This window comes from Diplotaxodon limnothrissa, linkage group LG18 (assembly GCF_057381915.1).
Source record: "Diplotaxodon limnothrissa isolate DT_005_m linkage group LG18, D_limnothrissa_male_GT1.1, whole genome shotgun sequence".
NCBI lineage: Eukaryota > Metazoa > Chordata > Actinopteri > Cichliformes > Cichlidae > Diplotaxodon > Diplotaxodon limnothrissa.
In genome coordinates this window covers 30218634-30246600 of record NC_140613.1, presented here as the reverse complement: position 1 = coordinate 30246600, position 27967 = coordinate 30218634, and the positions used below count along the sequence as shown (strand labels likewise).

The 27967-nt window shown below is 40.8% G+C and overlaps 1 protein-coding gene across 1 annotated transcript in view; it reads right to left on the bottom strand.

Annotated features, from left to right (window-relative positions):
• Positions 1-27967, bottom strand: part of ctnnd2b (catenin (cadherin-associated protein), delta 2b) — a 240464-nt gene that overhangs the window by 64429 nt on the left and 148068 nt on the right. Inside the window, exons 11-12 of the mRNA XM_085378966.1 lie at positions 21781-22024; positions 17023-17079 (exon numbers count right to left, since the gene is read on the bottom strand). Of these exons, the coding sequence (XP_085235092.1) occupies positions 17023-17079; positions 21781-22024 (301 nt within the window). The remainder of the gene's footprint in view (positions 1-17022; positions 17080-21780; positions 22025-27967) is intronic.

Genomic DNA, 27967 nt, shown 5'->3' with positions numbered 1-27967 from the left:
CTAAATGTCATACATAAATTAAATGCTTACCTCGGTTATGCAAATTAGTAAATATGAGATCATTAGTGTGTGAATGTAAAATGTAAACTATGTTTAAAGGTAAAATAAAGCACTGGTAAAAGGTGTTCTATTATTTTTGTCAACATATTCTTCACTTTTCCACACATGACTTACAGAGTATTCTGTAGCGTCACAGTCAGACATGTAGGCCTCCTTTGTGGAACACGTGAAAAATCAAATGCTAAAAAAACCAAAGAACAAACCTCTACTGAGAACTGTGGAAGCCATCTGCAGTTTCAGGCATCTCCAGGTTTGTGGAATTATCTGATAAATAATTATTCCTTTGAGGCACAGCCCATCCAACAAATCTGTATGGTTTATGGATGCAGCTTGCTAATCAAGCTTGCTTAGCATTAGCTAATGATTAAACACTCATCTAAATATCAGAACTGGCTCAAAAGAACCAAATAAAACGGTTATATGGCTGTTAATATCAGCATGCTGATAACCAAAACAAAAATTATTCCTGGCGTTTTTATTGATGTTTAGAATTGTACTGTGTAGAAAACACAACTAAAAATGAAGGTCTCATTCTTTTCTTATCAGAGCCGGATCAATAGAGGATTTTAAGACCTATATTGGAATTTCTTGATTTGAAAATCTCATATTTAAATATATTGGCCGATATTTTTAACATCACAACAGGCTCTATTCTAATATTTCTTATGTGTAGTTGTTTTTTTACTCATTCACGCTCTGGCCAAGTCAGCTTGGATCAGCTGGTTGTTGAGTTTATTACGTTCCAAGCACGTGCGTCACAAACTATATAACATCAACAGTCAGAACATGGTAAAAGGCTGTTCCTCTCCGATAAGGAAAGAAGTGCTTTTAAGAAAAAAGATATGAAATGAAAAAAAATATACAGCTTGATTTAATAGTTCTATGTTGCTTTTTTGAAAACATAACCCTATCAAATAAGCCCAAGGACTTGCAGGCTGCGTGCATGCATACATTTTTAATGTGACTTGCTGTCGTTTTCAGACAAAGAAGTCATTTTTTTTAACTCAATGCTTTAATTTGGCTGTAAAGAAATGTCTACGGTTTCTCCCTCCTCTAGAATCCAGGCCCTCACTAACAGCGAAGGCCGGGCACTGTTAGTTGTCTATAAAATCCACCTCAGTGAATGGAGTTGGCAAACTCACTGCAGTGAATGTGGTGCATTTTCTGGCTGCCCATTGTGCTAGATCAATATACATTTTATCCTGTGGACTCCAAAAGCACTGCTAAGGTCTAATGAACACAGTCAAACATTTAGAGATATGTCATAAAGCAAACACAGGGATACAAAAACCGCAGCCTAACAAATGCAAGATGTTGCAAAACGCACCGCCTTTGCTTCTAAAGTAACCTGACGTTCATCCTTTCATTTTGTGCATCTTCTCTGGGTATAACAAAGAGAAGCAAGTTAAGTCATAAATCAAAAACACATGAACTTCGAAACTTTCCAGTTTTTTTTATAGAATGTAAAACAGAAATTCCCAAAGAGCGTCCATTCGGTGTATTGTGGTACAATCCACTATGGCTTCTATTGTGCAATGAGAATACTGAGCAGCTACTGAGCCACTATAAGAGCTTCTTCCTTCTGTGGTGATAAGTCCTTACTTTAATTTCCCCCAGCTACCCTGGCTTTAGCGTCCAACCAGAGGTCTACTAGTGCTCTTGCCTAAAAGGCGTGCTCATACACACAGACAAACACACACACACACACACACACACACACACACACACACACACACACACACACAGAAACACAATAAGCTCACTAACCCTACACATACATGTGGGGGGTGCTGGCACGAAAGTAGAAACACAGATTAACGTGAGAAAGATGTGATGTGAAAGAATAAAGCCGCGGCGAGGGAATCAGAGGACTGGATGGATTGTGGAGAGGGAGGCGTGGTTTATCGATGTAGGCCAACAAAAGCATCGCAGTTCCTTGACAGCAGCGGTTTCTTGGGACCAACTAAGGCAGGTGCCGGCTCTTTGTTTGGTGCAAACTTTTAGTCCCACAGCGGGATTTAATATTCTTGGGATTTGGGAGGAGGAGCCGATGCTTCCCGGATACTAATTTCTACCATCATCTTTCGCCATATGCTCTGCTGTGTTTGATAGAGTCCACCTGCTGTTTCTTCTTTTAAACCGGCAAACGAACACACACGCATACACGCTCATTGACTTGCATGCACGCCCAACCATCAAAGGCAGTGCAGAAGAGCCAGGATTAGAAAGCTTTTGTCTCGAAGTTTCATAATGACCCAATGGGATAAACTCAGTGTTTGAAAAATGGGGAAAATGGAGAGAGAATCATTTCAAAGGTTATTTGTTTCCCTGCGCTCTTTAAATTCCAACAGTTTTCTCTCTTTCGTTTAAATCGATTGTGTGAATGGCTTTCTGTTTCTTTTATGGCTTCCCTCCACACGAAGAATCCTGCTGTTACTAACATACGGTAGCAATAAATACGATTAAAGATTACATAACCTTGAGTAGGTTAACTGGCTGATAAGAAGCTCCTGTCATGTGTGTATGTTTATGTTTTTATGAGGTGGTGGGACGTCTGCACATATGAAGCTTCTAGAATAATCAGTAAAGATCGCTTCTTACATCAGACAGATTAGTTATGTAAACTGATGAAATGGCAAAAAACAATAACATAACTGCAATTGTCTGTGAAGGTTCTCAGTCATCCAGGTCATCGTAGTCAACTGCAATTGATTACAGAGACGATAAGAGAGCTGAGATTTAACTATAGAAGTACATTTACTGTAAATGTGCTGCACTATACTTCTGTTTTACAGGACAACAATGTTATATTTACACTGATCAGACATAATATGATGATCACTGACAGGTGAAGTGAATAACACTGATTATCTCTTCATCTTGGAGCCTTGTTAGTTTGAAATATTAGGAAGCAAGTAAACATTTTGAACATTCCCAAGGAACCAAATTGTGAAGGCAAGATGACTGGGTCGAAAGCTGCAGCTCTTGTGGGGTGATCTATCAGAAACCAAAGAAGGAACAGTGGTGAACCAGCGACATGGTCATGCATGGACAAGGATTACTGATGCTCGAAGGCTGACCCGCGTAGTCCGATCCACCAGACGAGCTGCTGAAGCTCAAAATGCTGAAAACTTGAACGCTAATTCTGATAGAAAGGTGTCAGAATACACAAGACTTAAAGGATCTGTTGCTAACATCTTGGTGCAGATACCACAACACATCTACTGTCCACGCCTCGATGGGTCAGGGTGGTCAAAATGTTATGCCTGATCGGTGTACTTTAATCAAAAACCAAGTAAACCAAGAGGACCGAGTCTAAGGGTTATCCATCTAGGAACTATAGTTTTAAAGTACACCGATAACAAAGAATTTTGTTAATTCTTAGATTTTTTTCAAATTTTGCTGAAGTTTCTCTTCCACGTGACTGTTGCGTTTCTCCACTCTGTAACCAACTCGTGTTTGTGAATGTATTCTTGGTCCTTCTTTGAGTTACTCCCAGATTGATTTGGAAGTTTAGTGCTTCATGTGGCTCTGTGTTTTTATTCCACTCTGTTGTTTTCCCTCCCCTTGCTAGTACCTGTCTGACTTTACCTGTTCCTTCCTTCCTAGTTTGTATTTAGTCTGTGGCCTTTTCTCATTTTCCTCCTCGTCTCCTTTGTCATCCTGTCTGTGACCTGGAAATCCATTACAAAATGTCTCAATTTCTAAAATAAATCTGGAGGAGAGAAGGTAGAGGAGTCTTTCAGGAGGAGCTATAATCAAGGATGGGCAAGTGTTGTTAAATCCAGCGTACCCAAGACTAGGGGAACGCAGCTAAAATATGAAACCATCCTTGTTATTCATATGTTTTTTCAGTTTTTTAAGATCATCAGATTTTCTGCCCTTCACTGTTTCTCTGTGTGCAATTTAAAAAGGGGATAACACCTTGTCACATTGTTACACAACAAAACTATCTATGATGCAGTTGTGTCAGATGTCATGTTTAACACTTTAAAATAATGGCTCAATGTCCCATTTGGCATCTTTTTCATTCTAAACGATATTTAGTCCAATAAAAAAATATATTTCCATGAGATAATCTGATGGGATCCTCTGATGTGATCGGATTAATAGAAAGTGGTGAATGTCTAAATAGAAGACAAGTTTTGAAAGTATATCCCATGACTGTATACTGAATGTGTGTATGTATCCATTTTTCCTGCTCAACTTTGAGGACAAAATGTTCCCTTGTTATCACAGTGTTATTCACTTCACCTGTCAGTGTCATAATGTCAAAACAAATTAAGGCAAAAGAAATTAGCATATAGATGTTCCTATTCGCGGTGCACCTGTGGATGTATGAGCAGCTATCACTGAATTATTTGTAAACTTAAAAACATCTTCTTCCTCCGGCAAGTTCTGGATTTATAAGGAAAATCCTTTTCATGTAATATCTAACAGGATTTATAGGCTATTATCCTTCATTGAAATATGAGATAATAATGTCCTAACAAAATTACCGCTAAGCTAAATCTAAAAGTATGAGCATGCTTTGCCACTGTGTGAGCTGACTCAGTTGTGACACCAGAATCGGGTGCACTTTGTGATGGTAACTGCAAGAGTTGGGTGTTTTAATTGCCTCCAGGTGCTAACTTCCTGACATGCACCCAAATACATTCAGTGCTTTTCTCGATGTAGAGCAAAAAAGGTTATCCACTCAGCTCATACATTTTAACCATTTTAGTGACAACGAGAGCCGTGGATACCATAATAAGCTACACAAGAGGTCCGTCGGCACAGATGTTTGAAGGACTTAACATGTGCACCGGTGAAACAATTTCACTTATATTACTCCATCAAAACACATAGATGTTGCTTGCACATCAGTGGACGAACAATAAGCATTACCTGAAGGTAAAGTGGCACTCTACCACAATAACTCTAAATAGATTTTTTATCATGCTGTGATCTCTTAAATCCACGGTCTTCTTTTAAGTTTGTATCTTACATTATCTCCCTTTCTAAAATCCAGGTAGCAAGAATAGGCATGCCACTACTGAGACACACAAATGTGACACAATAAACACTTATCCCTTAAACAAGGGGACAAGGTTCAGTGGGTGTAATCCTGCAGGCTCAGAAAATGTGACACACACACACACACACACACACACACACACACACACACACACACACACACACACACACACACACACACACACAGAAAGAAGACACAACTGTGTGAATAAATTTTGACATAACAGGAATTGGCCAGAAATGTACATAAATACATCATAAAAAGAAAGGAATACACACACACACACACGCACACACCAGAGTCTAGAATAAGGCCAGAGAGACAAAAGTGGTGCATCCATCACAGCAGATCAAACTCAACCCAAGGCTAGAGGCGCGATGCTCTGCGGAGTTGTGCACACATACAGTGAAAAACAGCTGTACAATAAATATTCATCTTTGTTTCTCTAGTATAAAACTTTTACGAGACTTAAGTGACTCTTAGTATCATTTAGTATGAGTTCACAAGCAATGTAAGGGACACTTGATCTGGACTTATTTATTAGTATTATGTTGCAAGAGAAAAATGCAAGGAGCCACTGATAATAAACTATAGTGTGAGACACACGAGACGTATAGAAACACAAACATGCATTTATTCTATATGGGACTACAAGACAATCTCCCTAAGTGCAAACTGAAGCCATTGTGAAAGAACTACAATTCATTGGAAGCTTGCTGAGTCAGTCCTCTGAGACAAAATGAGCAAAAATAAATAATAAATGACAGAAAAAGAGCTAATATTTCCTTTTATAACAATGACACCAAGCAGCAGCCTCCAGGACTAAATAAATGTTGTAACGGCTGTAATTCCTCAAATGACCACCTGAGGCTAAATCTAAAAGCCAGTCAATTCCCATAGACTCCCATGTAAAGAAAGCCCAACTTAACGGCATTAACAAGCATGTTCAAAATTTCTAAATATAGCTTTGGCCTAAATAGATAGTTTGTATCTTCATAAATCCTTCATCTGGATAATGGCAAAAGCTTAAAGTTAAGGGTGTGGTTACTCTGACTGACTCTTGTGCTGAAACAGGGAGCTATAATTGGTGGCCATCTGCTAGGACTCACTTTCAGTAATTCAAGTCCCTGAACTAGCTTAAAGCACCTTAAAGCGACTGTTGTTGTGATTTGGAGTTATATAAATACAACTGAACTGAACTGGAGCTATCCTCAGTGTTTCAGCTGTTGGAGCCCTTGGGATCATTTTAATTACAATTATCTGACAAATTCTGTGATTTGCTATTTGCTACAATATGTCCAGTTCGTGCTTCAGTTTTGGTATTTTATTAGTCTGTAACTTAGGACTAATTAGCAGACATCCATGTCAAGTTGCTGGATGCTTGCTTAAGCTTGCTAGTGTTAGCTGATAATGATAATTTAGCACTCCTCCTTGCTAGTCAAATGTGGGAACTCTAGCACAAATAATAATAATAATCCGGTTGTTCAGTCTGACGTCACTAGCCGTGTCTGGACCTAAACTCCGCTGCAGGTCCATATATCAAACGATCACTATTGCATTACTGAGAGTTGAAAAACTGTCTAAAGTCTTTCATCTTTAATAAAATGATCAGCGTTCTGCTCTACCAGGTGTAACAATTGAGTTTAACATCCAGGCATCCATGAAAACGGAATTTATGACATTTAACAGAGTTAGAAGTTAGCAGGGAGTTAGCTCGCTAGCTTCTATCTAAATACAATATAGCATGTCCTGACTGCGGGGTTTTGGAAACAAATTAAAATGTACAGCTCTGCTATCACTTCCAGCATAAATGAAGACAGAAAACTAAACAGCAGTGACGTTTGTAGGGTTACTGAAGTTGGGCTAGCTGGTATATAATGATGTTAGCATAATATAAACAAGCTAACTTTTTTTCCACTCGATAAAAGTTAACGTGAGTGTTCTCGGTGGTCAGGAACAAATGTAATCGCATGGCAGGATGCTGTAAAAGGACCAAACTTCAGCCAGGAGAACAACTGAGATAATCCATCCACAATACGAGGTTAGTCATTCATATACTGCTGCATGGGCTGGGCTGTAGTTACATCCTAAGGTTTTAAAAACTGAGCTTAAATAAATGATTAGCGGTAATAAAAGCCGAGGGAGGTCAACAGTGATCACTGACTGTTTTAGGAGCTTTTTGAGATTAAATAGAAGAAAATACATAACATTAAACATGTTAACAACACAAAAGCCATATTAAACGCAGACTACTTTAGGCCCGGAAGTAGGATTCATCACGTCATCACTTAACAATCGGATAATAATAATAATAATAACAACAACAACAACAACAACAACAACAACAACAACAAAGAAACATGTTTTTGGCCAAAATCCTAAGGCTAAAGCTTCAAAATGTGGAATGCAAAGTGATGTCACACTGCCGCTTTCCATCATTTATTTACAGTCTATACAGTAGCATGGGGTTTTATACAACATCTTTTTAAACTGTATTAAAGTTTTAAGTTATGATTCAACTCTCTAAACTGAACACTATGTCTGACAGATAAAAGGGTTTACTGTGTGATTCACTGTATCAACAGAATCCAAGAATTCTGAGCAGCAGTTTTATGAACGAAATTCAAGTTTGTTTGTTTTTTCCGATTGCTTAGCACTAATTAGTAGGAATGCATCTATGCAAGGCTCAAAAATGGGCATTTATAAACCACTGGATGATGTCCCTTTTATAAATAGTCTATGTACTGTATGGGGCATGGGTGTCCCATACAACATAAAGATGATATAAGATGTCATTAAAAGTGCGCCGAAAGAAGCCGACACTAAAATACTCTACCTACAGTTGCAGAAAAACTCGAGTCAGGCCCGTCTCCTGTGGGAGGGTTTTCTGCCCCAGAAAGCTGTACTATTATGGTTCATTCATTCACTAACTTTAGCCCAGAGCTGTACAAGTTTTTACTCCCTCTCGCTTTCATTCTGTGTGTGTTTCTTCCGAAAAGAGAACACAAGAGAATATGGTGCTCCCAGTCCCAAACACTGTGTGACAACATCACAGCGGGGTGAGCAAATACTACTGAGCCATCTGTGAACTTCAGGCAAAAGTGTTCATGCAGGGAATGTTTGCACTGTTTTAATGTTAGAGTTAAGAAAAGAATATAGAACATATTTGGAGACAAATGCTTTTGTGGAAGACACGAAATTCTGCCAGAACTGAAAAGTGAACTGAGTGACGTGAGTTTAAAAGTAGGCTCTTATAAATATGTGGAATTCTGCCTTAGCTTTTACCGATTCTCAAGTATATCAATAATAAAGATAGGTAATGAAAGCACTATGCACTGTAATTCAAAAATTTTATTGAATAATGAAGAAGCAAAAGAAAGACTCCTGATTGTGTGGAGCTCTTCCTACAAGGACAGATTTGACCCAGCAGATTCCACAAATCCAAAGATTTGTCTAAAAACTAGTAGTATACACAGTATATATTGTGAAAATTCATCTTAAGATAAGATAAGATAAGATAGAACTTTATTAATCCCTCGGGTGGGTTCCTCTGGGAAATTCGACTTCCAAAAAGCACAGCAACGACCGAAGTTACAGTTACAGAATTGTTATATATATATATATATATATATATATATATATATATATATATATATATATATATATATATATATATATATATATATATATATATATATATATATATACATACACACACACACACACACACACACACACACACACACACACACACACACACACACACACATATAAATACAGAGACAAATATAAATAAAATATACAAAGGGGATAAATAGAATAATGCACATATGTAGATACATCTGTGTAAATGGACCTGCGCCTGCATCTGTGCGCATGTGCCTGACTCCCGAGAGCCTAACATTTCATTTGGACTGGGACAAAGTACCGTCGAACCATCAATCCCCTCTTTGTTCCTAACCATCCAGGTGGGCTATCTTGCATCAGCACTTGCGTAGGTATGTGTGCGAGTGTGTGTGGCTCTGTGCGTGATCATGTCACCCACAGCCAAAACATTTACACCACAATACGAGATGTCAGGCTGCAGGCAACCCAACAATTAAACTCGGTAAATAAATAAGCTATCTATGAATTATGTATTCAGAAAGCGGGGCGAGGCGCTGTGATGTGAGGGCTGCAGGCAGATGATGCTCCCTGCCATATCGGGCTGAAAGGATTTCCTGTGAGTCAGGATTTTTGAGGAATAGAGTGATTTGAAAGCAGAGAGTGAACTATGTGATTTGTGTCGGTATGTTTGTGTGTGCACTCCTACTGAGGATTGTCAGTGGGGGAAATGGAGATTCGTCTGATGACTCAACCCCCGAAAGACAAACAGAAATACAGGCAGACACGGAGCGACAGGTAGAAACCTGCAGAGTAAACTGATAGAAAAGGAAGAAAGGAGGAAAAGAAGAAGGAGAATTTGAAACACACTGACAACAGTGCTGATTCACTGCATTAACTTTTCAGCAGGGCATCGCACAACTTCAGGCGGCTGATTAACAGCAAAACATTACAGTGTATTTATAGAAAAAGGGAATTCAGCAGTGCAAGCTCCAGTGTTGTACTCGTTAGCACCAGAGAAAAGAAACCTGAAACACATGCGGAGCTGCCCACATCAAATTCAGCTGATGGGTGTAGCTCTTTGTATAGTAACTGATCAAGAATGTTTAAACACAGCAAACCGGGATGATGTTTGTCTCTTTAAAACATTTAATGTCATCTGTTCTTTATGAAAGAGCAAACAATGAAGATGGAATTATGTCTCACACTACTGCGGTGTGGTAAAAAGAGCCTAGCATTAAATGCTCTATAAAAGTTATCATTTGTTCTGTTAAAACCATAAACTGTATATAATAAATGGTGTCATTGTCTACTACATGACACCGATTGGTCATTTAATGCAGCGGTCCCCAACCGCCGGGCCTCGGACCGGTATCGGTCCGTGAGTCGTTTGGTACCGGGCCGCAAGAGTTGAGGCTCAGGTGTGAAATGTGTGGTTTTCAGGGTTTTTATCGGCTTTCAGCGTTATTTTGTTATCGTTAACTCGGTTTTCCTGGGTCTTTTCACGTGTGTTATGAATAAATCTTCATTTTTTCGGTACCAGTACTAGTTTTATTTTGTTGTATTTATCCACGACACCTTAAAGGCCGATCTGTGAAAATATCGTCGGGCATAAACCGGTCCGTGGCGCAAAAAAGGTTGGAGACCGCTGATTTAATGGCGTCATGACAGCGACTCCTTCACAAAAAAACAAACCTTGGTGTTTTGAAGACAGGCGTGGATCTGACTGTGGAACCAATTTAAAAAGGCAAAGGCAAAATCCTATGACCCCAAAAGTTGTTGATCCTCACCGACGTGCTTTTACCCCAAGGGCCATCTCCAGGGTTCTGGCCCCAGTGACCCCTAGGACGAGGTATGGTTTTTCCTCTATAATGGTACTGTGAATTGCATTTGGTCTAAGACTTTGGTGAGAGGCTGTGAGCAGGAATGGATATACTTGTATCCCCCAGGTTTGCCTTTGGATAAGGAAACAGATCCTGAGGGTCTTGACTGTTGACTGTGCTTACTTGCCAAATGACAGTTCAGAGTGCTCAGATTTCCTGGCAGCTTTGCTTTCCTGAGTTGGGTGCCTGAAATTGAGCCATTTGGTTATCCCATTGTCCTACTGGGGGACTTTAATATGCACAATGATAGCCTGACCTGGAGGAGTCTGATTGTGAGAAATGACCCACCTCACTTGAGCCCAAATTCTGTTTTGTTGTTGGCTTTCTGTGCTAACCACTGCTTGCCCATAACAAACACCGTGTTCAAACGTAAGGATGTTTATAAGGGGGCTCACGCCATCACTGGGGATAAGGTCACTAATGTAGTTAACCCTCTAAAGCCTAACCTTTAGACAGGTGTTTTGCAGAGTTTTTTTTTTTCAACATCTGTCACTCCGGAGCCTCCTGAACCATTTGCTTAATTGAAAAAATTCCAACATTTCCTGAAAGCAGCGACTCTGCGTTTTTCAGTGATATTAGGGTCATTACAATAATCACACAGCAGTCCTGCTGGTTGGTTGAGAGAAGACAGAGTGAGTGAGTGTTATGGAGCTCTACAGAAAACAGACATTTTATTACATTTGGGTTCTTTTAAACTTTTAAAAGTTTGACCTAAAAGTGGCAGGACCATTTGTGCTAACATTGGTTTTAACGGTTTAAACTCCTGCAACAATGTGTGGAAATGAGTGACTGTGGCTTTGGACAGGGTGGTGTTTCCCCCATTAAGAAGATGGAATGGAGAGAGTGTTCCAGTGTGTTTAGGTGGATCACACTTCTCAGCCTCCACAGGAAGGTCCATGCAGTTAGTTGGACATTGAATTCTACAGAAACAATGCATTTTTTCATCCTCGCTGTGGAATACTGGATCGGCTCCTCATCCTTTTGAGGATATTTGAGCGTGTGTGGGAGTTTAACCAACCAGTTTACATGTGGTCTGTGGACTTTGGTCATGGTCCTCAGTCAACAAGTGCCTACTCTGGGTTGGGAACAAGTTACTGCACCAAGTATCTTGGGGGTTTGTTCATGAGTGAGGGAAGAGTGGAGCAGGAGACTTACAGATGGACTGGTGCAGCTTCAGCAGTGATGTAGACACTGCACCAGTCTGTACAGACTACTACAGGCTCCTGTGACCTAGATAAGTGGCAGAAACTGGATCGATGAGTGGAAAAAGACAACAGACACAAGAGCTGCTACAAGAGAGATGTGTACTCTGGAGTAAAATGAAAGTGAGAGAAGACAGTGGTGCTGCAAGAATTCAAATCTAGTGATTTGACTCAGTGTGCTCTCAGTGCTCCTGTTTATTTCTAACATGACAGCTCCACATTAGAGCTCTCACACTTTAAACTGCATGCACAAAACATTAAAGATTGCTCAATGTGTTCAGCTCTGACTCTGTCCCGTAGCCTAAAAAAATGAGGTGTGGAAATTGTTTTAGTTTGTCACCAGATAAAAGTGCAACTAATTTTACTGACTGAATAGGTATTCTTGATCATACATGTGCTACAAATGTAACTGATTAGTTTTCTCATCTCATTCCAGACCAAGTTATGTGTTGAGCATAAGTTATGGGGATCTACTCTTGCAACAGAAAAAGCACCTTTGTGACATCGATAATTCTGATTTTAAGGCCAACATACCTCACTAACCCCTTTATCTCACTTTGTGGTAGACTACCACTCAGGACAATACCATGGTAACCAAAACACTGCAATAGTTAGAGGAGACATTTGTGTCTATATGATGCATCCATAGAGTTTGGATTCATCTTGACAATCTGGTCTAAAAAGTTATCGGTCCACTCTAAATCCAGATATGGAAACATCTAGCTTCAAACAAGAAAAACATGCCGAAGGCCAAAACAATAACATCAAGGCTATGTCTATCCTTTATATATCATTTATGGTTGAGAAGAAATCTATTTGTATTTGATGAATTAGTTTTTTTGTGGCACAAACCCACTTACACATTAAAGCAGTTGCAAGTTAAATCTATGTGTGCTTGTTTATGTCTGGGTGACATCTTTGTAGTTTCAGTATAGGAAAAAAGTTAGAAGTTGACTTGATGGGAAGGAGAACAGAAACTGAGGCAGGGAGAAAATTTGAGAAAAAGTGTGTGTGTGTGTGTGTGTGTGTGTGTGTGTGTGTGTGTGTGTGTGTGTGTGTGTGTAAGTTTGGGTTACAAAGATACTGTTGGTGTGCGTGAGGGTGTGATAGCATGGCTGACTGACTGGCCTATTGAAGCTGGACGAGATGAACGAAAGGTCAGGAGATGTCAGGCAAAGCTGAGAAGCACACATACAAACACACAGAGTCCATCTTATCCATGTAACTGAGTATGGATCAGAGATTCTCAGTGTGCAGGAGAGCATGAAATAAAATCAGGCACTTTTAGGATCAGGTCAGATCCTGTCTCTTACAAATCTGTCTTCGTGTTAGCATGAATGTTTCCATAAATTACCAGAAGCCTAAGGGAGGAAGTGCGTTGGAGTACATAAGATGCTGTCTCTACAGTAACATGTCTTGATTTGCCAGATTACGCTGGCGAACGGCTTGAAAAATCAGGTAAATGAAATTTGTTTGAATCTTTTAGAGTATAAAGATAGTTTAATGAGCGTTTCCTCATTTATGTCACTACAGATAGTATCAGTGCAACAAATTATTTGATCTCTTTTTCATTTTCATGTAAATTCTATTTTCATGCCTTCAAAAATCAAATAGTTTTCATTACTGAAGCTGATTTTGTAGAAGACGAGAAGGAAAGTATTAACTCTGAAAATTATGATGAAAAATCTTAATGATGACTTTATATGGTCAGGCGAAAAGGAAACTTTTGACTGGAGTCTATCCAGTATGCGAAAACTAATTACACCACATGAGTCAGTCATTTGTAGTCATCTTTAGCGCCAATAATTTGAAATCAGTGTTTTCTATCTGATTTTATTTGTCTCTCTAACCTTAACACTGTAGAAGAGGATTGTGGGTATTCGTTTATGGACAATATTTCAATCAGGTTGTGATATGGATTTTGACTGGACCATTGCAACACCTTGATTAGCTGCTGTATTTTGGATCATTGTCCTGTTGGTCTAATGGACCACTGCAAGGTCATCACGTCCTGTGGCTGCAAAACAAGCCAAATTCTTACCCCTCCACCACTGTGCTGTTTGTGTTTGAGGAGTTTGTGTTGATATGGTGCTTGGTGTTGGCCAAACATGCAACACCAAGCACCATATGAACAAATTTGACCAATTTGGTCTTGTCTGCCCAAAGGACATGTTCTGCTCCAGAAGTTGTGTGTTCAGGTGCAAATAAGCCTGCCTGATGTGTTTTTATAAGAGCAGAGGCTTTCTTTGGCAGCTGTAACACTACATCACTAACTACCAATGATTCAATTTAATTCAGTTATATTTACAACAACAGTTGCCTCAAGGCCATTTGGATTGTAAGGTAAAGACCCTACTGTTAAGAATACAGTTAATATTTGTTCCTTAATGATAACTGATTGGACTACAGTGCCACACACCAACACAATTCTTCATCCTAATGAGGACACACAAGATCTTTGTTTTAATTTTTAATTCTGAAAACAAAGCAGACAAAATAAATTAAAACCAGCCCTAAAAGACTTCAAAGTGATAAGAGTAAACATCTACAGGTAGAAATGATGCTTCAAATCTACGAGCCTGAGCCATCACTGCCTTTGTTACTAGTTAGGCTCTGGCTGCTGGGCTGGGGTTCAGCATACTGTCAGCGTTAACATCACTCTCGGCTCTTTGCTAGCTTTGTGTTAGCATGCTGTCTGTGTATGCAGAGAGTTAAAAATTCTGTTAGCAGTATAATACAGTTATCCAGTTTGCACTTTACCATCGTGCTCTTGTCCTTTTGTGCTACAAAAACATTTTCCGTACCTTCAACCCTCAAAAGTTGTAAACTGCCCTTTCCTTCTCCCAGCATATAAACTCATATCTGCTGATTGTAGTGTAGCTGACGTGTGCAGGAAGAAAAGGGCACGTTTATTTTTTTCTTTTTATACTCTATTATTATTATTATTATGTTCCTACTATGACTGCTGGATGTTTGCCTACCAGCTAGACAGAAAGAAAGATTCAAGATCTTTTATTTCTCAAGATCTTCTATTGGTCACGTGCATAGTTATACAAGTATAACATGCAGTGGCATACAGTTGTCACAAACTGTGGTAAATGGATTCGTGTTTATGACAGTTTCAGTTTCAGTTTTAATGTTTGAAAACCTGAGGCTTCCAAAGTCTCAAACCAAAGAATTGACATTTGATTTAACATTTAACCTTTTTCAAAATTAATAGTTATACATTGCTGTGAAAAAGTAATTGCTCCCTAAACCTAATTACCAGCTGTGCCACGCTTGGCAACATGAACTGCAATCAAGTGATCAATAACTGTCAATAAGTCTTTCACATTACTGTGGAAGAATTTTGACCCACTCTTCCTTGCAGAATTGTTTTATTTCAGCCATACTGGATGGTTTTTGAGCATTTTGAGCATTTGCCAAATCTCTTTCTCATTCTTGAATCATGAACACTGTGGCGAGTCAGGCCTGCAGTTCTATAGATGTTGTTCTGGGTTCTTTTGTAACCTCCTGGAGGAGGGAATGTGCTCTTTAAGGTATTTTTGGTAGGATGGCCACTGCTGGAAACGGAGTCTTCTCCCTTGTGGATAATGGCTCTTACTGGAGTCCCAAACATCTGGAGATTCTTATGATTGTGGGATGATGCTGTTTTTTTTTTAAGATCTTTACTACTTTACGTTGACAGTTTTTATTTAAATGATTTCTTGATTTAACAGGTCTGGCAGTTATTAGACCTAGAAGTGGCTAATGAAATTAAACTCAACTTTCCAAAAAAGTTTGGTTAATTCCAATTCATTCATAATTTAAGGGGGTATATTTTTTTACGCTGCAAACATACAAGTGTGACAAATATGCAACTTTTCACAGCACAGTATACACATTATAAACTGCTCCAACTTTTGAGTTCAGCTTAGAGTGAGATTTGTGTCGGGTTCACTTCGTATCCTGTTCAAAACACAATATTTCTGCTACATTGTATGCATTTAAATTAGAAACCTTACTTTTTTGCTTATGTGCAGCCAGTGATGTTTACTGATCCAGTCTTTTCTGTTTTCACTGACAGAAGCCTATGGACTCATGTTCTCAATTCCATTGGTTCATTAATTCACTGGGCTCATTTCATTTTGACATGATTCAACATAACACAATAAAACTACTAATCTGTTGATTCATCTCCTCAAACATATACAGTAAATAAAGTCTAGTCTAGTTCAGTGAGCTTAGCTTGTGAATTTGAATCCTTTATAAGGGATTTTCCAAGAGCAGCATTAAATTCTTGTATTGGTTTGGACAATAACACCCTGACTGGCACTGATAAGAAAATCACTGGCATTTCACATTCTGAAGAGTGAGCTAATGTTGTCTGTGTCAGTACTGTTAGTTGATTTTACATATCTGGTTAGTACATTAGTTTATGAAATATGTTCTTAAGTGAAACATAGTGGCACATTATTAAATGGATCGACAGCCCTCTTTAAAAGGAGACATGTGAAAAAACAAAAGTGCTTGGACAACTCATAAAACCACACAGGCTAGCAGGGATATTTATAAGCACTTGTTGGAAATTGAATATTTTTGGCTTTTGGCTTCACTGAGTTCAAGATTAATGGTGGTGCTTCAGTAATTTTCAGGAATAAAGGAAAACTCATGTATTCATTAAAACAGATCTGTTTGCATTCCAGAGATGAAAAGATCAGCACCATTAAAACAAAATACAAAAACAGGTGCGAAAATGAAAACCGGGCAAGCCACGTGAATACACTTGACACAAAGTCACTTCAGAGATGATTCAGACAGACAATGGAGACAAATGAACGGCCAAATAAACTAACAGATAGATAAACTCATGAAGGTATGGATGGAGACATGAAAAGCCAATGGAGAGAATGAGGAATGTTGACAATGTAAAAGAGGCTCTGATAGCCAAATACCTACAAATTGCACGCAAAGCAATCGATATTTGGTTAGCGATATCATTTTCTTGTCTTTCTTTGCTCATGTTATGTGATGACGTGATTAAATCCTGATCTGCTCTCCAATTTAGAACCCAAGTAACACTAAGAATAAAAGCGATTCCTGCTTAATGCAGTGCTAAATGGGTGACAATGCATATATGAAATGTTGTCATGCTGCCATTAACATTAACATCTGTTTCTGATAGTGGTGCCATATAGAGAGGATGGAAAGATTCAGTGAATGAGACAAAGGTAAGATAGACAGAATGTACAATAGTATAAATAAATAGTTGGATTACTTTGTCATTCTTTGCTCGGCTTGATTTTGATTCCACACAAGGAATTCGGGGTCGTACCTATCGAGGGGGGACAGGCAGAGAGAAACAAGAGAGAGGTATATGTCGACTGTCTGGTAACAAATTATTCAATACCTGTTATAATAGCGATAATTAATAGTAATCAATAGAAATCAAAATTGTAGCCAGTAGACTCATCTTTCTCTCTTAACATTTTGTTATCAGGCAATAGAGGATGTGGGCAGGGTGGAGAACATGCACTTGGAGCAGATGGTTGGGAAATGGCGAGTATGTCAGATAAAGAGAGGGTCTCCGGACAAAAGAAACAAGGTAAGCCCTTGTTGCTTTCAGAAATTTAGCTATTGGTGGTTGCATAAATACCGTATAGCTTAAGGGTTTAAATAATTTTTAGGTCAACTTAGCTGTTGAATGATGGCAGATTCATTAAAGCTAAGCAGGACTGGTTACACAGTAGCTAACGAGTGAGAAAATGACAAGCATTCCGGAGCCTGTTCCGTGTAAGCTGGGTTTATTTAGTTAGATTTAAATGAGACGTTAACCATATGCTTTGTATTTTGGGTAACTATGTCAGCTTATGGAAGTGCTACATATTTTACTTTTGAAGGCTACTGCTCATGAAAATCAGAAATACAGTTAGAATATTTCCAACGATTAATCCAAAAAACGATTTACAATACAGAAATGTCAAACTTCTTAAAAGCATCTTTATTTCTTTAGTCAATATTTGGTTTTGGCTCCTTTCCCATGAATTACTTTATCAGTGTGGCGTAGCATGGATGTAAGCTTGTGGCACTGCTGAGGGACTGTTGAAGCTCAGGTTGCTTTGGCAGTGGCCTTCTGCTCATCTGTAGCATCTCCATAAAGCTTGTCAACAGATGAAAGAACAAAGTGCTCCGAAATCTCCTGGTAGATGGCTATGTTGACTTTGGACTTGATAAAACACAGTGGACCAACCAGACCGTAGCACCGGCAGATGACATGGTATCCCAGATGATCACAGACTGCCGAAACTTCACACTGGACTTCAAACACCACTCTTTCTCCAGACTCCAGGACCTCAACAGATCTAGAATCCAGTTCTTTTTCTGCATAGCTCTGGTAGCTTGCAGATGTCTTTCCATGTTGCCTCTTGATGCACTGAAACCTGTTGAATTGACTCCTTGTGAAGTTCTTCAAATTTCTTGAATCTTTGAAGCTCTTTTCTTGACAATCCTCTTATAGCTACAGGCATCTCTGCTGATTGTGCATTGTGCAGCTAGTCCTAACACACTTTCCACTCCCAGTCAGCTTTCCATTAATACACTTCAATACAGCACTCTGAACAGCCAGCCTTTTCAGCAATGACCTTCTGCAGTGTACCCTCCAAGTCGAGGTTGTCGATCATTAGAACAACTGTTAAGTCAGCAGTTTCCCCGGTGATCGTAATTGTCTTTACTGAAGTAGAACGAGACATACACAGTATTTATACTGTTTGAATTATGTACTCAGCTCAAAGTAGTCTTAGAATTTGAGGTACTGAATTTCTGGTTTTCATGAGCTATAACCTTCAGTGCTGGAACTTTAAAGACAAAGGGTTTACCAGTCAAAGTTTGGACACACCTTCTCATTTAATGTTTGTTTTGTTGTTGTTTTTTTACATTTTCATAACTATTTACAACATCCTCACTGAAAGCATCAAAACTATGAATGAACATATATGGATTTATGTAGTAAACAAAAAAGTGTGAAAGTTTAAAACATGTTTTATATTTTAGATTCTTCAAATTAGCCACCCTTTGCTTTGATTACTGCTTTGCACACTCTTGGCCTTCTCTTGATGCAGCACTCCATCACTTTCCTTATTGGTCAAACAGCCCTTACACAACCTGTTGAAGAAACAATGGTCCAACTAAACACAAACAGGATGGAATGGCATGTTCCTGCAGGATGCTGTGTTAGCCATGCTGGCTCAGTGTGCCCTCAATTTTGAATAAATCCCCAAAAGTGTCACCAGCAAAACATCCCCACACTATCACAACTCCTCCTGCATGCTTCACAGTGGGAACCATGCATGTAGAAACTGTTCGTTCACCTTTTCTGCATCGCACAAAGACACAGCGGGCGGAACCAAAGATCAGACCAAAGCACAGATTTCCACTGGTCTAACTGTCCATTCCTTGTTTTTCTTGGCCCAAAGAAATCTCTTCTGCTTGCTGCTTTTCCTTAGTAGTGTTTTCTTAGCAACTATTTGACCATAAAGGCCTGATTCGCGCAGTCTCCTCTGAACAGTTGATGTAGAGATGTGTCTGCTACTGGAACTCTGTGCTGCATTTATCTCGGTTCTAATCCTAGGTGATGCCAACTTGTGATTTTTGAAGCTGATGACTTGGATGAATTTATCCTCAGAAGGAGAAGCAACTCTTGGCCGGTCTTTCTTGTGCATGGTCCTCATGTGAGCCAGTTTCGTCATAGTGCTTGATGGTTTTTGCAACTGAACTTGGACACACATTGAAAATTTTAGCAATTTTCCAGACTGACTGACCTTCAGTTCTTAATGTAATGATGGACTGTCGTTTCTCTTTACTTAGCTGACAAGGCATTGAAAACCATTTCAGGTGACTACATCTTGAAGCTCAATGACAGAAGGCCAAGGGTTTGCAGTGCAACGCAAAGGGTGGCTACTTTTAAGAATCTACAATATAAGACAGTTTTTTTTATCAATTTTTTCTTTGCTACATAATTCCATATATCTTGGTTCATATGTTTGATGTCATCAGTTATGGATCTACAATACAGAAAGTAGTAAAAATAAAGAAAAACCATTAATTGAGAAGGTGTGCCCAAACTTTTGAATGGTACTAAATGTATATATACATACATTTACAGAGTATTTTAAAGTTTACCTTTTTGAAATAAATAACAAAATAATTTTTTTTCACAATATTTTTGAGACATCAGTAGATGCATAAACTCTGTGTTCGCAAAACATGTAGGAACAATCCAGCATGTATGACTGTAGCGTGTGTGCACTTATAGGCTGTGCTGACCAATGGACCAATCTCCCAGAACCTGGACAGGTTAAATGAATAAGTCTGCTTCTACTCAATATTTCCCTCACTGCCAATGAATCCCACACAAAAGGCAAAAAGCAGAAAACCTATGCTCTGGTATAATCTTCTTTTTGGCCACAATGAGATTTTTTTTCTGTGTGATAGGGTGTTCTCCAAGACCTATTAAAAACCTCGGACCTATTGTACTTCATGACTTAGGGGCTGTATTGGGCACTATCCTTCAGTGTTCTAAATACTTCTGCACGTATTAATAGAAAATACTGCTTACTAGAAGCTACAGTCCCTAGCTGCTTCAAGAAAAATAGTGGGCCTCAATTTGTTTTATCTTCAAAGATCTGAAAGTCTTTATTGTGTTCAGCTGCTGAGCGTGTCAAAGAAAATGTAGAAAAGTCAGACGGTACAAACAAAGAGTTTGAGCCTTTTTGAATGGGATTTTTTGAGAGTAAGAAAGATGTAGCATAACACCGGACCCTCCCTTTAACAAGCTACTCGTATGACTTTAGATGCCGCTTACATCGGCATGTCGTGTGCATGTCGTGAGCGTAAAGCAAAATGCCATGCATCAAAAGTCCGCCCTTTAAATGTAGCAGTGCAGATGTGTTGAAGGTACACAACGATGATGCCAGAGCTAAAGAGTGACCAAACAAATGACGTGAGTGCAATGTGCACACAGAAATAAACACTTGGACAATGGGTGAATGTAAGAGCAATGACGACAACAACAGCAAAGAGAGCTAATGAAACAAAAGATAGTTTTGAGTTTCTAAATTTCACAATAAGCAATTCAAGAGAAAGTGAGCTCCTCATTAGAGAAATAAATTTGTGGAAAAATAAACATATCCGCTGCCTGTACCTGAACTAACATATCCCAAACAGACAGTTCAGCTTTAATTAGGCTACTTCTATTTCTGACAGCTAGTCTGTGCAGCCATTACAAAGAAGAGGCTAAAAAATAAAAGAGAAATCCAAGACAGTATTGGAATAGTATTTCAAACTTCATTTTAACTAGGACAAAAGAGTGATAAAAACAGCTATTACACAGTCTCTTTATGTCTCTCTAACTCTTTTTTTTAATGTGTCACTCTCTCTCTCTCAGACATCCACACTCATACAGAGATATCTCCTGGTCTAGAAGACGACTTCATGCAGACTTTCCGCATTAACTTTGTCTACCTGCTGCACAGAACGTGACTGATTGCCACTGACAGAGAGCCACTCCACTCCTAACAGCAGCAGCAAACTCTTAAATTGGACCTAGAGGTGTGCACAGGCATTGGTACAACAGTGTGAACACGCCCCAACACCAGGCAAACTAGAGAGGACAGTGAAAGATGCGGCGTGATGTGTGCCTCATACTAAAGCCCAGATTCAGCCAGTCTTTTTCTGCACTCCACTGTCAAATCCTGACAGTCAATTATGTGCCGATGTGCTGCAAACTGTGGGTGTCGCCATGTCGCACTTCCAGCTCTGACACCACGTTTGCGGTTTTCAATCAAACTCTTTTCTTCATTAAAAAAAGCTCAATGTTGCTCAGGTTAATGATACTATTGATATTTCCTTTAATAATTCATGTTTCACTTGGTGAATCTGGCCCTCAGTAAGTTTAGTGAAAAGTGGAAAGGGAGCAGAACGAAGGGTCTCATTAATAAGCCAGAGCTGATTCGAAGTGAAAATGGCCGTCTTTTCTCACCTTGGGTCCTTCTGGATGCTGTCCACTGATGGGGATCGGCCCAGCGCCGCCTCAGGGGGGAGGGCGGGGCCTGACTTGCTGTAAGGCGACTCGGTCGACGGACAGAACTGCAGAGTGCGGTACGGATTGGCGTAGTCGGCCGCCCCGCCTCCCGTGGCAAAGCTGCCTCTCTGGAAGGTGGCGGTGGCGCTCTGGCTTCCCGTTCGCTGTAAGGGGATTGGGTCGACACCGGGGGAGGGTGGGGCTAAAGTGGAAAGAGGAGCGTAGGGACAGAGCAGATAATTGAGGACCTCTTGGTACAACTGGTTCACCACTGGGATTTGATGTAGACGAGGAGGGCAAGGAGCAGGGGATCGCAACCAAACATGAGCACCAACACAACACAAGGATGTACAAACACACATACGCACACAAGACCAGCACCAATGGAAGAAAGTGACACAGAAAAATAAGTGGAAAGAAAAGAATAAAAAAAGCAAAAGTCATTAAAAAAATAAAGAAAACAAACAGAAATAATGAAGCAGATAAGAAAATCGGAAACACACGTGAAACATGCATGCACCAGACCTCCCTCCTTCACTTTAAAGCATAGCCAGATTGCACCAGTCATTAGATCACTATTCTGTCACCATGTCCTGCAGTGCACTCACCCACCAACCACAGCAATATTGGCCACCAGGTGATAAACGGCCCCCTTTTAGAGATCTACAAAGTCTGTGTGGCTTAGAAGGAAAAGGGTGGTTGCATCCTGTTGGAAACTCAATATTTTACACTTCTTTGTTAAGATTTAGCCACTCAAAATTTACTATGGACACGGTACTGAAATTAGCTCCTAATGTTTAAGAAAGCCTGTATTCATAAGGGTAATCTGCTTGTTGAAAATGATTAGTTGCACAGCAGCAAGAAAACAATATAAATGCACACATATTAGATTCTTAGCTTTCTTTGTCTTTTGTTTAAAAAATACGTTAGTTTTACAATTTTTAGCTTTAGAAGTGCTGGTATAGGAGTTTGTTAGCTTTGGGGAGATCCAAGCTAGCTGTTTTCCAATGCGTCAAGAACAGCTTTGAGCTAATTTGAAGCTAATTTGATGCTTGCTGTAGCTTCATATTTATTGTATGGAAGGCAGAGTGGCAAGAAAGACAGTTTGGCTGTTCATACTATTGAATACATTTGCAGTTTGTCAGACTAGCTCTAATAAATTCTCCATAGCGAGGGTCTGCAGCCTCAGGGCTGTTGCACACTTTGTGCAAAAACATCAAAACACTTTAACGCAGACCAGCGAAGGCCATTTGCCATGTTTTACACACACACATTAATTATCTTCTCGTTAAACAGCAGTTTGGGAACCATTTGGGCATGACAGTCTTGAGCCTGCCCTGAGGGAGGTGTGCTGGGTCATTTCTTTGTGTGCGTGTGTGCGCAACTTGATAACTACAGGGACCTTGTCAAGCCCTGAGGAAATTCACCTGTGATGTGAAATTTCCAAGTCTGCTCATCATATTGATGCTCTTTGAATTGACCTTGAAACATAGTCAGGCTTCAACAGAAGAAAAAAAACAGGTATCTGAAAAACAGTGTGGCGTTTGGCTGCTGTCGGGACTCTCATTCATACGCGCGCAGCTGGAGATGATGACCGAGCTATTTCGATGCATCAAAGCAGTTTATGCGTGTGTACGGGGAGCCAGCATGACAGAAGTGACCTCGGATCTTTTAATTAGCAGAGTGAAACTATATTTTGGAAGGAAACTGACAGTAATTTTTCCTCTTTTTGCTGTGCACATCTCTTTATGGAAACGTTCACAGTTGAGACGACCGAACTGGCAGCACAGTATCAACAACATTTTAGGACATGGTTGATTTACTTTGATTTCAAAGCACCCAAGCTAACGCCCATGGGATTAATTGAGATTAATTTTCAGCCTTGAAACTAATTAGTTAACAGACTGTGACTGAGAGACAAATTGCCATTGAGACCCCAATTGGATTTGCCTACCTGATCTGGGAAAAAAGCGCTGCACGATCAGATGGAACCAGGAAATCTCTTATGTACATCAGCCTTTAATATAACAGCACACCATTACAAAACACCTGCCTTCTGAGAGGCACCATGCTGTGCCTTTTTCCTGCTCTCTTTGTGAGGATTTTACAGACCTGTTCCTTTATAAAAGATATTTTCTCTCATAGTTACTCACTGATTTTTAAATCTAGATGATTCCCTGGGTGATTTACACACTGCAGTTATTTATGGTCATGGACTTGTTTGAAGACGTTTTGGTGGCCGTCTTCGCAGCCACGGTATAATCAAGCCCAAGTGTTACTGCAGGTTCAAATAAGTCATTTACTAATTGCCGGTTGTTACTACAGGCTAAAAGAAACGAAGTCTCAGCTCACAGTGGGTGCTGCAGTTATTCAGCACTACAATTACTCCAAGAGGCACCCGCTTGATTGCTTGTTTGTGAGCATCATCAGCAGAGAGAGTCCACAGCTTAAGATGGCGGCGCGCACAGACGCAGCGGCCCGGAGCTCCTACACTTTTGCACTTTTGGTGGTACTGTGTATTATTTCACACAGTCTGGGGTTACTTCAATACAACAGAGATGATCTACTACAACTAAGCCGTGGAGATCTTCAACTAACATCCGAGTATCTCATCCCCCCGGAGATCGTTAAGCAACCCCCGGGGCTACCCGCAACAGCAAGCCGCAGGAGGAGACGTTGCGATCGGAGGCAGAAGAGAGGCAAGCGGGGAGGCCTGTGGGCACGGCTAAAGACTAGTCCGTTTAAAGCACCACTCCCGATCATATTCCTCTCCAACGCCCGTTCAATCCGTTACAAACTGGATGAAATACGACTGCAGATCGCCACTCGACGGACTTTTAATAACTGTTCGTGCATGATTTTCACTGAAACCTGGCTGGACAGCGCCATTCCCGATGCGGCTATTGATCTAGCAGGCCGCACCGCCTATCGAGCCGACAGGTCTGCGGACTCGGGTAAGAAGACTGGCGGGGGGCTGTGCATCTATATTAACAACCTTTGGTGCACGAACGTCACGGTAACGGAAAGACTGTGCAGTACAGAGGTAGAACTGTTGGTGTTAAAGTGCCGTCCATTCTATCTCCCTCGGGAATTTTCTGCCGTTTACATCTGCGCTGTTTACATTCCACCAGATGCTAATGCTAAGCTAGCGTTAGCACAATTGAGCAGCAGCATCAATAACAGCCTGGTAGCACACCTGGACAGTGTCTTTATTGCGGCTGGGGATTTTAACCACGCGGACCTGAAATCTGTACTTCACAATTTCCACCGTAATGTGAAGTGTGCTACCAGAGGAGATAGAACGTTGGACCAGGTGTACACCAACATGGCGAATGCGTACAGAGCCCAGGCTTATCCCCACCTGGGTCTGTCAGACCATCTCTCCCTTCTGCTACACCCAATATACACACAAAAGATCAAGAGCACTGGGATTACAACCAAAACCGTGAGAACATGGCCGCAGGATGCTATTCCGATGCTTCAGGACTGTTTCCACTGCACAGACTGGGATGTATTCAAGGTGCAGGACACTGACAATCGTGTCGCATTGGACAGTTACACCTCCACTGTCTTGGACTACATCTGTTTCTGTGTGGACAATGTAACAACTTGGAAACGATTCCGTGTGTTCCCTAATAATCCACCCTGGATGACACACGGAGTTCAACAACTTATTCGAACAAGGAACAACGCTTTCAAATCCGGGGACCAGGAGGCATACAGTGCTGCCAGGGCCAACCTGAGAAGAGGCATCAAGACTGCCAAGCAGCAGCACAGGAGGCGTATCGAGGCCAGGTTTGAGAACAACACAAACCCAAGGCAGGTCTGGGAGGGCATCAGGGCTATCACGGACTACAAAAGAAGAACACCATCACCCTCAGCCGACAGTTCTACTCTGGCTGAGGATCTAAATCTCTTTTATGCCCGTTTTGATAGGGAGAACACCGACCCTGTCCTGTCCCCTCTCCCCTGCTCCGGTCCTGAGCACTCATGAGCTGAGGCGTGTGTTCCGGAGCATTAACACCAGGAAGGCGGCCGGGCCGGATGGAGTGCTGGGCCGGGTGCTAAAAGACTGTGCTGCGGACCTGGCGGACGTCTTCACCTCTATATATAACACCTCGCTGTCCTGTTCACTGGTACCATCCTGTTTCAAAGCAGCAACCATCGTTCCCATCCCAAAACAGTCAAATGTCACATGTCTGAACGATTTCAGACCTGTGGCACTCACTCCCATTCCCGCCAAATGCCTGGAGAGACTGGTCATTAAACACATCAGAGCTGCTTTTCCACCATCCCTGGACTCGCACCAGTTTGCATACAGGGAGAACCGGTCAACCGAGGATGCGATCGCCACAGTGCTGCACACATTACTGAAGCACTTGGAACACAGGAACACCTATGCACGGCTCCTCTTTGTAGACTACAGCTCGGCTTTTAATACCATACAAACTCCGTCCCAAAACTCCACCAACTGGGACTTAACTCCTCTCTGTGCAACTGGATTGTGGACTTCCTCACTAACCGTAGACAGAGTGTCAGAGTGGGTAAGAACACCTCTTCCACCCTTGTGGTCAACACCGGTGCCCCTCAGGGGTGTGTTCTGAGCCCTCTGCTATACACTCTCTTCACCCATGACTGTATTTCCTCCTGCGCGTCCAATCTCATTGTTAAGTTTGCAGATGACACCACAGTGCTCGGACTTATATCCAACAATGATGAGACAAACTATAGGACAGAGGTGCAACAACTAGAGTCATGGTGCCACGACAATAACTTGGTCTTAAACACCAAAAAGACCAAGGAGATCATTGTAGATTTCCGGAAGAGGGGTCATAACAACCATCTGCCTCTCTTCATTGGCAGTGAGGCGGTGGAGAGGGTGAGCAGTTTTAAATTCTTGGGGGTAACTGTGACCGAGGACCTGTCCTGGGGCAACCATATCACCTCAGTTGCACGGAAGGCCCAACAGCGCCTCTACTACCTGAGGAGACTGCGGAGCGCACACATTCCCAGATCTCTGATGTTGAACTTCTACAACTGTGCCATCAGCAGCGTTCTGACGTATGGATTTCTAGTGTGGTTCCCCAGCTGCACCAAGGCCGATCAGCAAGCACTCCAGCGGGTGGTGAAAGAAGCTGGCAGAATTATTGGAACAAGTCTGCCAGAGATCAGTAATATCTTCCCCACTCGCTGTCTGAGGAGGGTGCACAGTATCCTGCGGGACCAACATCACCCTGCGCGCCACCTTTTCCATCTGCTGCCCTCAGGGAGAAGGTACAGGTCTATACAGGCCAGAACATCCAGACTGGCCAACAGCCTGTATCCACAGGCTGTGAGGCTCCTGAACTCTCTGCCCCCCTCTCACGGACAATAACCATATCCAACTTCTTAATAGCAATGAACTGGTCTGCATTGGTGCATCATATCTTTATTCTCTTCCCCCTCCTGCCCCCCCCCCCCCCTCTTTCTTAAATAGATAACTATCACATCTGATATCATATCTCACAGTACAATAATATTGAATGGGTTGCATTGTTGTATTTTGTCATGTTTCTCAGGTCTTTGTCTGAATTTCTACGAACATTATTGCTAAGGATTGTCTTATTGCATTGGAGTCACACTGGGTTAAATATGTACACTTGGGTTTTAAGGGGTATTTATTATTTTCTTCTTTTTTTTGGGTTGTATGGAAGCCCCAAACGCAATTTCATTGTTCTTGACAATGACAATAAATAAATAAATACTAAATACTAAATACTAAAAGTTAGAACACTTGGAAGAGACGCACAGCTGAAATCAAAGCATCACAAGCAGAGTGTTATTCTTCTATTCTGGGTCAATCTTGCACTAAATGCTAGATCCTACATTTCCCACAATTCATCTCTTCCATATTCTTTACCTGACTGCTACACAGCAAATCCAGCATGTCCAAATTAACACTGTCGGATTTGATTTCAACACTATTAAAGTGTCTATATGGGTCCACACCAGAGAGTGTTAATTTAACACTTTTTGGAGAGTTGGTACGTTAACTCTGATTTAGTGTTAAACACCAACTCTGTCTGGAGTTGATGATTTAACACTTGGTGTTAAAAGTTTATATATTAACTCTCAAAGAGTATTTTAGTTTAACTACGTAAGAGTT